We start from the raw sequence: 14,200 nt of genomic DNA, 5'->3' as shown, positions 1-14,200 counted from the left end.
ACCCAGCACAGAGCACAGGCACTGGCTTCTGACTGGCAGCTGCACACCACTGACAAGCTCACTTCAGATCTTGCTTTAATTGCTCCTGCCTGTCACAACACTCTGTCTTAGGGGCATAATGAAATTGATTTTCTTTTTAGAAAACACAAAACATTTCATGCCTATGATTAAATTGTAGGAGTGACTCAGAGGGCTGGATGCACACCGGAATTCTTGTGTCTATTGTTTCCTAACAAGAGGGTACCTCTAAAACAGAGGAAACCTAGCATGAACAGCTGGAAAAGTGTTACGATACATGTATCCACATCAAAGGCTGCCTTACATCCAAAGACATCAAATAACCCAAATTCTAGGCTACAGCAAGCTCTGAGCGTGTTTTCAGCCTTTCCCACTGCAGGCAAGACCTTCCCAGTACAATTATTTGCCATTTAGATAGCCAAAGATGCACATGTGCAAAGCTTTACAGTTCCTTACAAAGCTTTCTGTGCATCAGAAGGGCATGTCAGAACAATTAAGAGTCCAGTACACTGCTGCTGCTCAGCAGCACTTGACTGTGGTTCCTTGCTCAGGAGTGAAGGCAGCTCCTCTCTCTCCTCTGCAATGCACAGGTGTTCTGGGATTACCATCATGCAAATGAGATCAGCAACTGTGCTTCTCATATGCTAAAGTTAAATAAAGAAACAAACAGAAGTTGAACACAGCTATTCCTACACACTGTCTTAAGCAGTGGTCGAAATCGTAGGAGCTCATTAGCGTTCCTCTCTTGTGCTGCATGGATATTGTGTAATAGCTGGAAAGGTAATTTTCTCGGTGTACATACATATTTCTGGGGGGACAGCAGGTCTTCTGCCTTTTTTTCCCCCCTTTCCTCATTATAAAAGCTTTCAAGCCCTCTGTATGCTTGGCATATTTCCCTGGAGTCCTCCTGTATGCCTGACCCACTTCCCTGGTGTCCCTTCCCTTTGCTGCTAATGCATACATTTCCACATAAATGCCTTACTGCTAGAGACTCACTCTGTATTTCCTCTCCTCTTCAAATTTGTCCTCAAATCTCCTGATCTTTTTCTTCAGCCCCTGAATCCTCCGGGTGAGTTGTGCAGGGGTAAGGTCTTCTCTGTCATCTTCATAAGATCCTAAAGATGAACTCCGTCTCCTACCAAGAGCAGAGATTGCAGGAAGAGCTTATCCAAACAGCCACAGTACATCCTGATGCAGAGAAGGCCACTTCAACTTTGTGTGGATAAAGGCAAGGCCCATAAAAGTGAGAATGTTATGTTGCTACTCTGCAATGACAGCAAAAGATGCTCTAACAGCCTCTTTCTGCAAGTCCCTAGATATTAATGCACAAACCCAGAAACTTTTTTTAAACTATCAGTTCCCTGTGAGTAAAACCCAGAAACCCAACACAGCCAATCCAAAGAGATGGCGCTTGATGCAACTGTGCAAACCCTTTGCAGCAGCATGTGAGCGTCAGCACCGGCAAATCACAACCCACCTCATGAAGGAATGAGAATTGGGAGGAGAAGGAGGCACTTCTGTATCATCCAGGTACTGCTGGCTCTGTCCGTAGGCATAGAAGCGAGGGGACAGCATGGGATCACTGTCCTCATCCAGAAGCTGGCGAATCAAGCGCCCGGCCTGCGGGGAAAGGCGAGCCTCATCTGAGTCTAAGCCGTCTCGCTGCCATGAGGAGAGAGCAGGGATGGGCTCTGGGAACAGTAAGACAAAGGCTGGTTTTATCAGGTTTGTTTTATACATAAGACAGACTCCAGGTAACTTTCTAATGAACCTTGACCTGCTCGTCCTGTACTGTGACTCTTCACCTGGCATTCTCTGGTCACTACTCCCATCTGCCCTGTGTGCAAAGCATTACAAAGACTGGCCACAACAGGTAATCTACACATATATAAGTCATCTCTTTGGTACAACAGGAAACCACCCAAAAGCTGTCGAGGAATTACCATGGACTGACACCAAACGAGGCAATTACCAGCTAGCACCTTTGAGGAAAAAGAAATGCTGAACAGAGTGCATTACTGGCACATGGCATATAGAAAAGGCAATTGGATTCCAGAAGGAATTTTTTTCAGTTTCAGGATGTACAAATGCTGTAAATAAGCACTGTATTAATGGTTCTTCTATAGGTCCCAGCACTCCAATGCGACCCTGTTGCCTGCTACTGGAAATTCAAAGCTTAGGTGTAAGCAAAGGTTCTTCTAATCTGGAAGCAAAAGGTGCCTCACATTATCAGCTGTTCCACAGGGTGCTTAGCTGACATAATAACAATTATAGTAATATGGGCTGAGTTTCCCCTTTTTCCTTTCACACAAATCCCGCTGCTTACAGCATGGTAGAAAAGTGAGGAAATCTTCAGCCCCCTGGACAACCTAACCCATCAGAAGTAAAAGCAATGTCATACAGGGAGGTAGTGGAGTGGGTGAGAAAGGGAAACTCAATTTAGCACTGCTGATTAGCATAACAGAGCCCAAGGAAAGCAATTGCCTCAATCTTGTGATCGCTCCCTCCAGATGCCATAAGGAGTCTAACATTTTGTGTTCAGATAGTTTACTAAGCTGATTTGCATGCTTCTACTTAAACTGTCTAATCCTGTGGTGCTAAGAGCCAGGCTTTGAACTTCTAAATCTAACAAATAGTTCTAGAGTCAAGTAACAAAATAAAAACCTTATAGAAAGCTCCCAGACCAGTTGCAGAGCTACAGATTAATTGTTTCCTGTGCCTAGAATATCTATTCTTCATTCACAAAGAGAGGGGGCTTTTGAAGTTATCAGTTTATTAATAAAAAGCAGTGTTTCCTTATGCTGAACAAGGTTAACGTTGACACAGCTCAGAGTGGATTGCATGAGGATTCCCCTGCAGAATCTCTGTGCTGTTTGACATTCCCCCTCTGCACAATCTGGGCAGTGCAAGAGCCGATGCAGCAATGATGGGCTCAGTGCTGTTTTGCTTGTTCACATCTTCAAATGATGCTCTCCTCCTTTTGCCTTCTTCCTTAGCACACGGATACAAATGGCAGGCCTCTGCTTAGAGGCTGGTGCTGCATGCACACTGATGTGCTACCCTGAAAGGGGTGACAGGTTTTTGCACAAGCTTTTTGCATAAGAGCCCCTTGAAGGTGTTGTGGTAAGAGAAGCACGTACTAGCCTGGCTCACAGGGCTACTTCCATGGGGTGTGCAAGCCTCAAGTGTATGTCAGCTGTCTTACCATGGTTTGGAAAGCTTATGTAGCCTGAACCTCCTTCAGGTAATTTCTGAAAAAAGAGTTTTTCTAAGCTCTGTTCAGCCTTGGCATTTTCTAATACTGAAATATTTTGCATCCACTTCCATGAATCTCTCGTGATTTTAGGAAGGGTCTCACAAGATCTTTTGTAGCAAAATAAAGTAATACAAAAGGAAAAAAATTAATATATTTAACGAGCAGGAATGAGAGTTAAATGATGCATGAAATTCTTCTAGACATTTCTCACTTCTAATTGCTTGAATGCCTCTCACCTGCAAACTGAATTTCCTCTTGGAAATTGTTAAATAACACCTCAGTGAGATTTACATAGACGAAATAAACTTAGAAAAAATCAGGCATATTTATCAGTAACTAAATTAAGCTCCTACCACACCAGCTAACAAAGCCTTTATTAATCATGCATGATGTATGTGACTTTGTTCAAGGTGGATTTAAAACCAGATAGCATGCGACATTCAGGAAAATGCAATGGCTCAAAGAGCCTCTGATCAAACCCCAAAAGACAGCAATTTATGTAACCTGTGACTGAGATGTGTCTCTTTTCTGTTTTCTAATGATTTCAAAATACTCCCCCAAAACAGAAACTCCCATTCCAAAGAAAAAAGCGTTAAAAAGGAGAAGAAAAAAAGAAGTCCTAAAAAGAAAAATCAAACCTGAGACTTGACAGAAGAAAGGGCTGCTACAGAAAATCAGCTTTCTTTAAACCTTGCTCCTGGAAGGCCTGACTCTATGGGTAATTTTGTTTCCCTTGCTGTCCATACACATTTAGAACCTCAACTAGACATGAAATGGCCAGACCCCTGGGAGCAACACAGCAATTCATCAAGGAACATATTTGGATATGTACAATTAAAGATTTTATCTACATCAGATCACTAAGTGGACCACAGCTTCAGTCCAACTGCGTTCTCTCTCCTGCTGGCCAGGTGCCAGGCCCTTCAGCTGGAACCACTGGAATTGCTGCATCACACAAACACACAGGAACCCACTAAGGGTAAGCTGCTGGTTTTTTTTGACAGTCCATAATCAATTAATTCCTCCTTAACAGAATGAATAATGTATTTTGTTATTCATTTAGCCAAGACAGCTATCAAAGCACTGAGCTTTTTCTGAAGGTTGCTGAACTCCTGGACTGAATGGTTTTGAAGTATCTGCTATGAAGTCCAGTTTTAAAGCATCCACTATCATGATTAATGCTGTCAGCACTTCCCCTTTCCGCTAATTGAAGAAAAAAAAAAAATCTCAACAGAGACTGTAAACATTTCACCTTTTCTTTGCCACTGACTTGACAGAGTGGTTACACTTACTCCTCTTCTGTTCTGAACAGATCTGTCCTGCTCAGGGAAAACTCTCAGTTTTCTATTCATCTCCCCATTCTTTCCATGTACTACTTTCCCTATGCACCACCCCCCTCCCCCCCCCCCCCATTTTCCAGAACAACAACTTTTCATGGGGAAGGGAAAAAAAAAAAAAAAAAAAGAGAGGAGAATATTTCGCTAGCATGCCTGTACCACTGCAGAGAAAGGGTGAAAAAAAATTGTCATGCCTCGATCTGACTCTCCAGGCATTTCTTTCAGGCATGCCTTTTCCAAGCTGGCGCAGAAGCAGTGATCTGTGTGCTGGTAGTGAGCCTGCAGTCCTTCAGAAGTGCTGCTCTCCCTCTCAAAATCCCACAACCAGCTCATCTTTCAACAAAGCTGTCAGCCATCTGCAGTGTGCACACATCTGCAGGTGTGGCTCTGCAGTGCTCTGTAGGCACACAGAGCATCGCCTATGGCAGTACAACCTCTCTGCCAACCTGCTGCACAGAGGGATGGAGATTTTAATAAACCCAAAACATTAGGCGCTTCACACGAGAAGAAAGATTTATGGTATCAAACTGGTGTATTATTGGTGAGCTCCAAGCCATCTTGCTGACAAAAACTGACTTCTTTTTATCACTACACTGTATATTTGCCACAGGGTTACTGAGGGCTGCAGGGCCAGCAGAGGGGTGTCTACACACAAATAGCACTTGAGGAGCAGCCAGCAAAACGCCACAGACATCTCCTGTTTCCCTCTCTGCAGCCACATAGCTCATACATGCTGCTAACACTGCTTTTACCCACACCCATCTGTCAAACAAACAAGGCCAAATCTTAGCTACTGTAAGTTGAAGTAGGTCCGGAGGGATTAAAAAGTCTAAACTCATTACAACACCTGAGGTGCTAGTATCAAATGCCACTTGAAAGACTCCAGAAAGACCTCTCATAATGAAATGAATAAAGTAATTTAAAACCCCATCTAAAGTATTCACTAGCTCAGTAGCAACCTATTTTCTTCCTCTTATAAATAACTATGAAAATATCCTTGTTTGAATACACCAGCAGGCATTCTTCCTACATAGATCAAAAGAATAGCCCAAATACAGTGCTACCACACCTTTTCACTTAGTGAGACAACACATCTCTCAGCGAGCAAGAAAGCTTTGTATTTTGTTTATAGCATGTCATAAAAATCAAAAATACAATTTTAATATTTTGATGCTATTCAGTAAAAATGCAGTTTTTTTCGATACTTAGTAATAAAAATAGAATGTGCCTCATCACCTTTTGATTTCATATGCTTAAGAGAGTTACACACAAATACACTGATCAATCTAAGTCCACAGAGTTGAAAAAAAGGAAAGTAAATTCAGTATCCCTTCTGCTACACTATACAAATTTTTATGCACGACTCTGGGTTTTTTCCCAAGGGAAAGTATAGATTAAGTCAGTGTCAAAACTATCTGTACATCAGTTTCACTCTCAGGGTCTCAAGTGCTGAAATACGTGAACTCAAATTGTGCTTTTAACTTCTGCTTTCATTTTTATTTTTAAGCTTGAAGAAAAATGCCTGCTGATTGTTTCATAGGCACTTGTTACTGCAAACTCTGCTTGAAATCTCAGCTACAGAACTTTTCTAAAGTGTCAGTAATCGGGTGACATCAGCAGCAATCACACATCATATTGATTTACTGAACTGCCTGCTCAGCCCAATCTGCTGACAGGGCCCAGCCACTGCTATGTGGGCTCTGTACTTCCAGATTTTCCTTGAGGACAGAATAGCAAGTTCTGGGCTTGAATTAGAAACATTTGGTGAGAAATCTGCACAACAGTGCTGGCCTGTGAGAGAACACTCTGTTCTCAGTCACTGCACCCGACTCAAACGTAATCCACAACAATTAGAAACCTTAGCTGTGGAAGCAGCTCTGAACATGCCTACTCCCAAAGCCATCTCAGGTGGCACTCACTGACCAGCTTAGCAGGCAAACCCAGCAGTCAGACATGACATTCCAGTTCACAGGGACAGCTCGGTCCACATCCAGGGCAGTAAAACTCCCTGATCCACACCTGCCAAATTCACACTGGGAAAATACTCCTGGGACCACGGGGAATGCACTGAGGCAAGGAGTTCAGCACTTGAATTTTGCTGGAGCACTGCTCATGCCCTGAGTGCTGCGTCAATAGCCTGATGATTCCTACACAAGCCTCTATACTTAGCAGGTGAGTGGGATGCAGAAGGCAGGCACATGGCGAAGTGTGAGGCTATGCATTGCAGGGAGCAAGGAGAAAAATGTCTCTGTCCTCTCTGTGCTCAGCTTTAGGTAAAGGGAACAGAGCCTGGAGAAGTACAGCAAATCTCTCCCCGTGTATAGATTTGAATATGAGGTGAAAGTTAGGGGGGAAAAAAATCTGGTAGAAATTACTTCTAGTGTAACATGAAAGGCACAGGGCCCTGCCAGCTCACCTGGCAGCAGTTATCCTAGTTCTGTGTCCCTGAATGAGGGATTTTAAGGCAGCTCTGCTTTTTAAATGATGGAGAGCCTGCCTGAGTGACAAATAAAAGCTAGTCAATGCACAAGGTTGTCTTGTGTAATTTTGTGCCCATTGTTGAAGGCTCTTCCCTAACATTTGACTGCAGGGAGTGACACCTACAGCTGAAGGCAAGTCCTCAACCTGCAATTGTTCTCACCCGTCACCTGAGAAGGTCCCAGCAGTTGCTCTGGTCACTAGATGGTCTGTATTTCCTACAGTATGATATGGAGGACCATGACCCCAAACTTTAGCTCAACTACGTCCTGAAAGAATGGGTAATTTCCAAAGAGACGGACCTACCAAATTTGCTAGAGCAAAGCAATAAACAGTGCAGTGTTAGGGCATTTGAAGGCACAGTCCTTTCTCTTTTTCATTGGGGATGCAACCAGAGCTGTGGCATGGATCTTGCAGAGATGTGTGAAGGTTTGAGTGACTTGGGTTCGCTGGAAGGGAAAGGGAGGATGTTCTGGTTGCTAGAGGTGGGGATGGGTGGCACAATCCTGCCCTGCAAAGCCAGTCTCTACAAGAGACTCTGTTGTTAGCTACAGAAGCAGTCTGAGAGTCGGTGTTAAGATATTTCTCTTCCTGGCTGCTGCAAGCTTGATTCCACATCCACAGCTAGGAAAGACCCAGTCTCTCCTTGCTGAGACGCAGAAGACACCATTTTGCTGCTGTTCACCCACACCAACAAAATGGTGATTCTGGAAGGCACGCATTTCAGAAGATGATGTCTCTCTCACCCCAGACAGCTGATTCTTTTGCAACTGCCCACCTCCTCCTCCTGTGAAATACATGTGAACAGAAGGGAGGAAGGAGCAATCAGAGAGAAGCACTGTCACATGTGCCCATAATCCTGTCTCATATTTGCAGAGCAAGGAAGATAGAATCCAAACATAAGAGCATGCCTCCTAACAGGGAGTTGCCCCAAAGAAGCAACTTATTTTACACAATGGGGAAGCCTCTGGCAGACAGAAAGAAGCTGTGTTCTCCCCTTCATGCATTCATATGACTCCTATTAGTAATGCAGGAAGGAAAAAAAAATAAATCATTATTTCCAAAGGTTCACAGGACATCTGAAGCCACACATCACCTCTGAGAACACAGACGTGCTCACCCTGGCTTGAGACCCTGCAGGGCTCTGCTAATTGGCCCCTCAGTAAACATCCAGCAGCCAGGGCTGCCTGGGAGCCTTCCGTGGCGCTTTGATCAGCCCTGCTGAATGTGTGGTGATTCCACCCAGGGAATCCCCACCTAGCATGCAAATGGAAAAATACCCTCCTGTGCACAGTGACTGCTTGCCTGGCTGAATCAAAGGCAGCCATGGCTGCAGGTTTTCTTTACTCACACCTGAAGTGTCATAACTAGTCACCTCCTAGAGGGAAAGGCAAAATATACTAGGTCACGTATGCTGTGGAGGCAGGAGCAGAGAACTTCCCTTCTCAGTGTTCCTCAGAGACTGTTATTTTAGAGTAATGAATTAGTTGAACATTTTCCCTCTCTTGCTTTATTAAAACACCACACTTGTGTTTTCCTGCTTCTTCCATGTCAAAACCCATCTTTCACTCCTAAAACATAAACTAACAGAAGAACTCTGGCTTGTACACAGAGTTCTCTCTGGCTTGTACACAGAGACACATACTCTGTAACTAGAAAAGGGTTTGATCCCACAACTGCTGGACACCTTCATTTCATCTCAATTTCAAATGAAATTAAGGTCATAGCACCCACAGAGTTTGCCCAGTTTCCCACTCGTAAACAAGCAAGTATAGCCAACCAAGCATGCACTCTGGAGAGGAGAGCTAAAACACAATATTAAAGCAATTTATTATGACATACAATCAATTTAACACTGCCACTTAAGCTGCTGATCAGAATTCCTTCACAACATAAACAAAAAAAAGTTGTTTGCAAGACAAAATAACAGCATTTTTTACCAGCTTTGCTTTTCAGGTGTGAATCATTATTTACAAGTAGTGATTGAAGAAAAGTTCTTTTAGACTGTGAAATACCCAGTTGCTTTAGAGTGTAGGGTAGTCTAGCTTAATTACCAATTGATCAGCCACTAAGAAATAAGCTATCTTGAAACCCTCAGGGACTTAACAGTACTAAACAGAACATGAAAGTAACTTCAAGAATAAAACACTTAATTTTCCACCTCTAAGTGACAATTAGAGTGAGTACCATTCCGTATTTGCTTCCATTTTCTCCAAACTTTCAGTTCTATATTCAGGACAAAGTTGCTTTACTATTGTTTTTAGCAAGAGAACACGGTCACATAAAGATACACCCAGCCCGCTCAGGTTTCTCTCTCTCTCATTTCACTCACACAACCAGCCATCACACAGTCCTACCTTCCCAGTTGCTGTCATCACACAGTGATGTTAAATCCAGCCGAGGCACTTCAGATACAAAGCTGTTTTCCTGATCATCAGCATCTTGATTTCTTTGCAATTTGTTTTCAGGCATGCTTGGATGTTCTTGAATCTTCATACTTGAATTCAGCTATGTTCCCGTACACCCAAGGAAATGAGAGAGAAAGGAAAAAAAAAAAAAAGTTTCAGGATGCAGAGGGGGGAAAAAAACCCCTGCAAGTCACAGCAGCAGTAAGATCATGCCTTCAGCTAAAAAGATCCAAACAGACCCTAATCTTTCCAGCTCCAAATCCAAATCCCTTGCTTGGTGACCCCTGTGTACTAATTGCTCACTCACACCAATAAAAACATCCGTCCATCTGCCTTCCTTGAATTTTCCCTTCTTTATAAAGCTACTGCAAGTTCCCGAGACTGCCTGCTCTGACAACTGCATGCAGCTGAGAAAGCCTCCAGTAGTGGATTGGGATGAAATGGGAGGGATGGAAGCAGGGAGGCAGGGAGAAAGGGAGAGGGAGGGGGGCAGCTGCGTATACTTCCTACAGGAGCGCAACTCCTTTGAGCAATAACAAAAACGCTGTTGCTGTTGTGAGGCTGTAGCAATATGGTGCCTTCTAAAAAGCAGGCACCAGAGCTCCTGAGGCAGCAGCCGCAGCCAGCCAGCAGTGCAGGCTACGTACATGAATGCTCTCATGCAGGCTGTGCTGGCTCAGATCAATTAGTGCCAGCTAAGCTGTGCTGGCTGCACATTCCCCGATTTCCTGTGGTTGTTTTCTAGCTGGGCGTGGAGAAAGCAGAACTATTTATGGAGGAGCTCTGGGTATTAAAGCTGTGTTGCGCAAATCCAAACGGCAGTAGGGTTTGGCATCTCAGCTGGAAGCAGTGTGGACTCTGGGAAAACGCCAAAAAATTCACACAAGCATCCAGTAACAGGAATAAAAAATCAAAGCAGAATTCTGTCAAGTACATGATTCATCAGCTAGCAGTACCTAGAAGCAAGTGCTGTTTGTCTCAGCACTGTTCCCCCCTGCACATACCACACGTCGTGTGCATTTATGCAGAAATCCCTGCCATTCCCACAATCCAGAGACACACAGTGCGCGTGTCTGTGACAGAGCCTGATGAGAGCGCTTCTGCCACTCCAAAATAAATTAGCTGTAATGCCTCACAGAGGGCAGTAGGGAAAAGGAAGTGTAATGCATGTACATAAACATGCAGTGTGATATGTATAAACCCACCAACAAACACAGAGCTAGATGAATATACAGGATTACGTTACTACATAAACTATTTGGATTTGTTGAGAATAGCTTAGGCGTAATTCTCTCAAATACAGTCTAGTGGGCTGTCAGCATGCAGATTTTCCCTCTGCAAGTATTTTGAAAACCTAGTAAACAATCTGCATATTCTGATATGGGAAGAAAATGGACCAAAAGAAGATAACCAGTATTTCTGGACCTATTTTCCTTGTGAATACAGAAGCACAGCCAAATGTTTCAATATCCTTAGTACATGCCACTAAGGCACATTTACTTTCTTCCATATGCAGAAAGCTAGTGATATGTTTGGTGCATCTTTTCCTTTTTGAGCAGAGAAAAACAAGTAACTTTCATGAAGAGGGAAGAAAGTTGCCCAGTAGACAAATCATACGAATAAACGTTTTTATCTGGATTCAATTCCATCAATCCCTGCAATTTAACAGAGTGCTAAATAATCTCATCTAGGCTTCCTTTCCCACAAAAGGTTGGATCAGGTGATCTTTTGAGGTCCCTTTCAACCTGGCCTGCTCTACTGTTCTAAAAATCTGGTCGATGAATCGAGAATTACACTCTTTGTAAAGAGTGTTCTGCATTGTATTTGTGTAAGGTGTGTATTTCCTGTTCATTTCAATAAATGGCCTTTTTGAAACGTTGTAACAAAATGAAACACTAGGTGACAGTTTGCCAAGCACTAATAACTCATGCAGCTTGACACTAAATCTGATTACAAATGTGTTTATTGTGAGAGTTGTACGTGGAAAAATGCTAATTCGGTATCTTTTAAGCTGCTTCCAGGTTAAAGTTCCAGAACTTAAATATTTCTCTAAGGTCCACTGACAAATTTCCTGCCAGGATTTAAATAGTCTGTGTACCTTACAAAGACTCATCAGTGGCCAGCTGTACCAATTGATAAACTGCTTGGAAATTGCCAGCACAGTATTTAAAGGTGGCATTTTAAGGCACCGAAAAGAAATAAAACACTGAGTTTCAAAACAGGTGCTATTTTTAATAACAAAGAAGTGTGAAGGAGAGGAATGTACCTTGATTTTAACAATTTCAAAGGGAGCAACCTGAGAATACAATTTCATCACCACTACTGATACTAATTAGGGATAAATGTCTTTCTATAAAGAGTGTACAATCTGCTGACTTATTAAGACTCTTAAAAGATACCTGTAGCAGATGTAAGGGTACTTCCCATATAGGTAAACATTTCCATCAGACATATATTAGAAAGATCTTATCAATGTCTTCCTCTTGAAGTCATTTCAATAGCTGGAAATATTTAAAAGGTGTGTAAAAGCAGGCCTGTACCCTGCCTGCAGCCAGTTACTCTCCTTTCCTTGCTCACTGATGTAGGCCCTAATACAATGAATAAATCATTAGGTGTTCTGAAGAACATTGGTGGTACAAACCCAGGAGACTCAAGAAAGCAGATGTTTAACTTCCTTTGCATTAATGCCCCACATCCATAGATTGGTAGGAAATCCAGCATTCCCATCACTTATTTTCTTTTTTGATTTCCTGACGCCACCAGCTGCCAATCTCTAGGAAAAGAATCAAGTACGGGAGAACTACTTTGCTTTAGGTATGGATGCACCACAATTTCTTACAAATCAAAGGGGCAACAAGTTGATGATGTTGTTAACAGCTGCAGTCACAGTTCACTACAGATACTACATAAATGACCACAAAAATCTTCCAAGGAGAAAATTTGTACTTGAATTCTGATTTTTAGATGCTGCTTCTGCCACCATGCTTTGCAGACACCAGTAACTACAGATCTAAGTAGCCTGGGGGTAAGTCAGCTGCATTCATTCACCCTGCTCCAATGGAAATTGAGCACAAAGAGTAGCTCAAACAGCAAGAAATAAATGGCAACACAAAGACTTTTAAATTCTGATCAGGGGTTTGTATTCTGTTCAATTACATATGGATTCCAATCAACTCTATATAAAAGGATTGCTTCCTCTACATGTGATCTTCTATTACAACCACAAGCAAGAAGTATCCTTAAGCACATCTTAGGAATACAACCTGATGCAAGAACATATCCATTTTGCCATCTTCCTTCTACCTCAGCCACACCAATGCCCCTCTACACTTGTTGCCATGTTGGTATGAATCTTAAATACCTTTCCCTTATCAAAACCTGGGTACCAGAAACCTGTGTTTTCCATCCTGGAGCGTACCTACTTCCAAGAGCAGATTACGGATGTTACAAAACCACTGAAAATTCACTCGAGGCTTGTGTTTCAAGGTATTTTTACAGTCTCATGGAGACCCAAGCCAGCACAACTGGTAGCTATGGCAAATTTCAAATCTTTTTCCTAACAGCTTTAGACTGGAGGCAGGGTGAGAAAGAGAAGAATAAGAAGAACCCTGTCCCTTCCTCAACCTGAATGAATTGTTTGTTATGAAACGTATGTCTTTAAGCTGCCCTAAGCAAAAGGCTTATAAGGGTCAAGGAATGTAAAACAACTCTGCAGGAATGTAACATTTTCTTGACCTTGTAATTCCTATATAATACATAATCTCTGGGTTAAGATCCTCTTCTGCAGTTAAAATTTTACACTTTAAAACTTCTAAAGTGTAGTTATTTTATGGTTATGATTTCATATTTAAATGTATCTCTACCAGGCTAATTTAAAAACTTAATAGGAGTATTGTTTGGCATGTCAGCAACAACAGCTTTTCCACATGCAAGTGGGTACGTGCGGAACAAAGTGTTGCAAAATCTAGGCTCTGGAAAATACAACAGCTCACGAGCAAGTGCAAGGGATTACTGACCCTCTGCGAGCAAAGTAGCAGATCCATGTAAGCCCAGTCAGAATAGTGATCAAAGGCAGCCCTTTGCAGGGGCTACATATTTCAGGGTCCCACAAACTTCACCAGCTACCACACAGCTGATCAGAGCTCAGCTCTTAGCAACCTTTTACCTCTCCTGCTAGGTGGAAATAATTCCTACCAGAAAATAAGTCTTTCAAAGGCAATAAATGCATAGTGGCATATATTTTCATAAGAAACACAGGAGGAGTCTACTTTAAAACTACTACCAGCCTTCATTCAACTCCAGACAGACAGAGAAACCAGGCAGTAGCTACAGCTGCTTTACTGTGCCCACTTAAAATGGATGCACAGTTGAGGGAGAGGTGCCTCAGAGAACTTTCCCCAGTATTTTAAATGCTTGGCTGTCTAGAATTTTTTTAAGCAAACCCAAATGAACTAGGGATTGCAAAGGGAGTCAACCTCACCCAATCTCAATCTTTGAAAACACCATAAAGCTAGTGCAAGAAGTGTGTCTGTGTGTGTCTGCTGCCATCAACATCACATCTCCCCTCCTGACATCCATCCCAGCCATCAACTGTTAGAAAGAAGCAGGAGGTGCTCCAGTTTTCTAAGACACCTATGTTCAAAAGCAACAGGCTGCATTAGGAAATGATAAATAAAAGGCCAAATGATTCTAGAGAAATCAAG

General features: G+C 42.6%; 1 protein-coding gene across 2 annotated transcripts in view; it reads right to left on the bottom strand.

The window, feature by feature from the left end:
• Positions 1–14,200, bottom strand: part of FAM13A (family with sequence similarity 13 member A) — a 115,252-nt gene that overhangs the window by 13,175 nt on the left and 87,877 nt on the right. For both annotated transcript variants that reach the window (XM_062493013.1, XM_062493014.1), the window contains 3 exons: positions 9,447–9,597; positions 1,496–1,709; positions 1,015–1,153 (listed from right to left, as the gene is read on the bottom strand). In XM_062493013.1, the coding sequence (XP_062348997.1) occupies positions 1,015–1,153; positions 1,496–1,709; positions 9,447–9,597 (504 nt within the window). The remainder of the gene's footprint in view (positions 1–1,014; positions 1,154–1,495; positions 1,710–9,446; positions 9,598–14,200) is intronic.

The sequence above is a fragment of the Cinclus cinclus genome, chromosome 5 (genome assembly GCF_963662255.1).
Source record: "Cinclus cinclus chromosome 5, bCinCin1.1, whole genome shotgun sequence".
In the NCBI taxonomy this organism is placed as follows: Eukaryota; Metazoa; Chordata; class Aves; order Passeriformes; family Cinclidae; genus Cinclus; species Cinclus cinclus.
The sequence above is the reverse complement of the archived record's forward strand: the minus strand, read 5'-3'. Positions and strand labels throughout refer to the sequence as shown.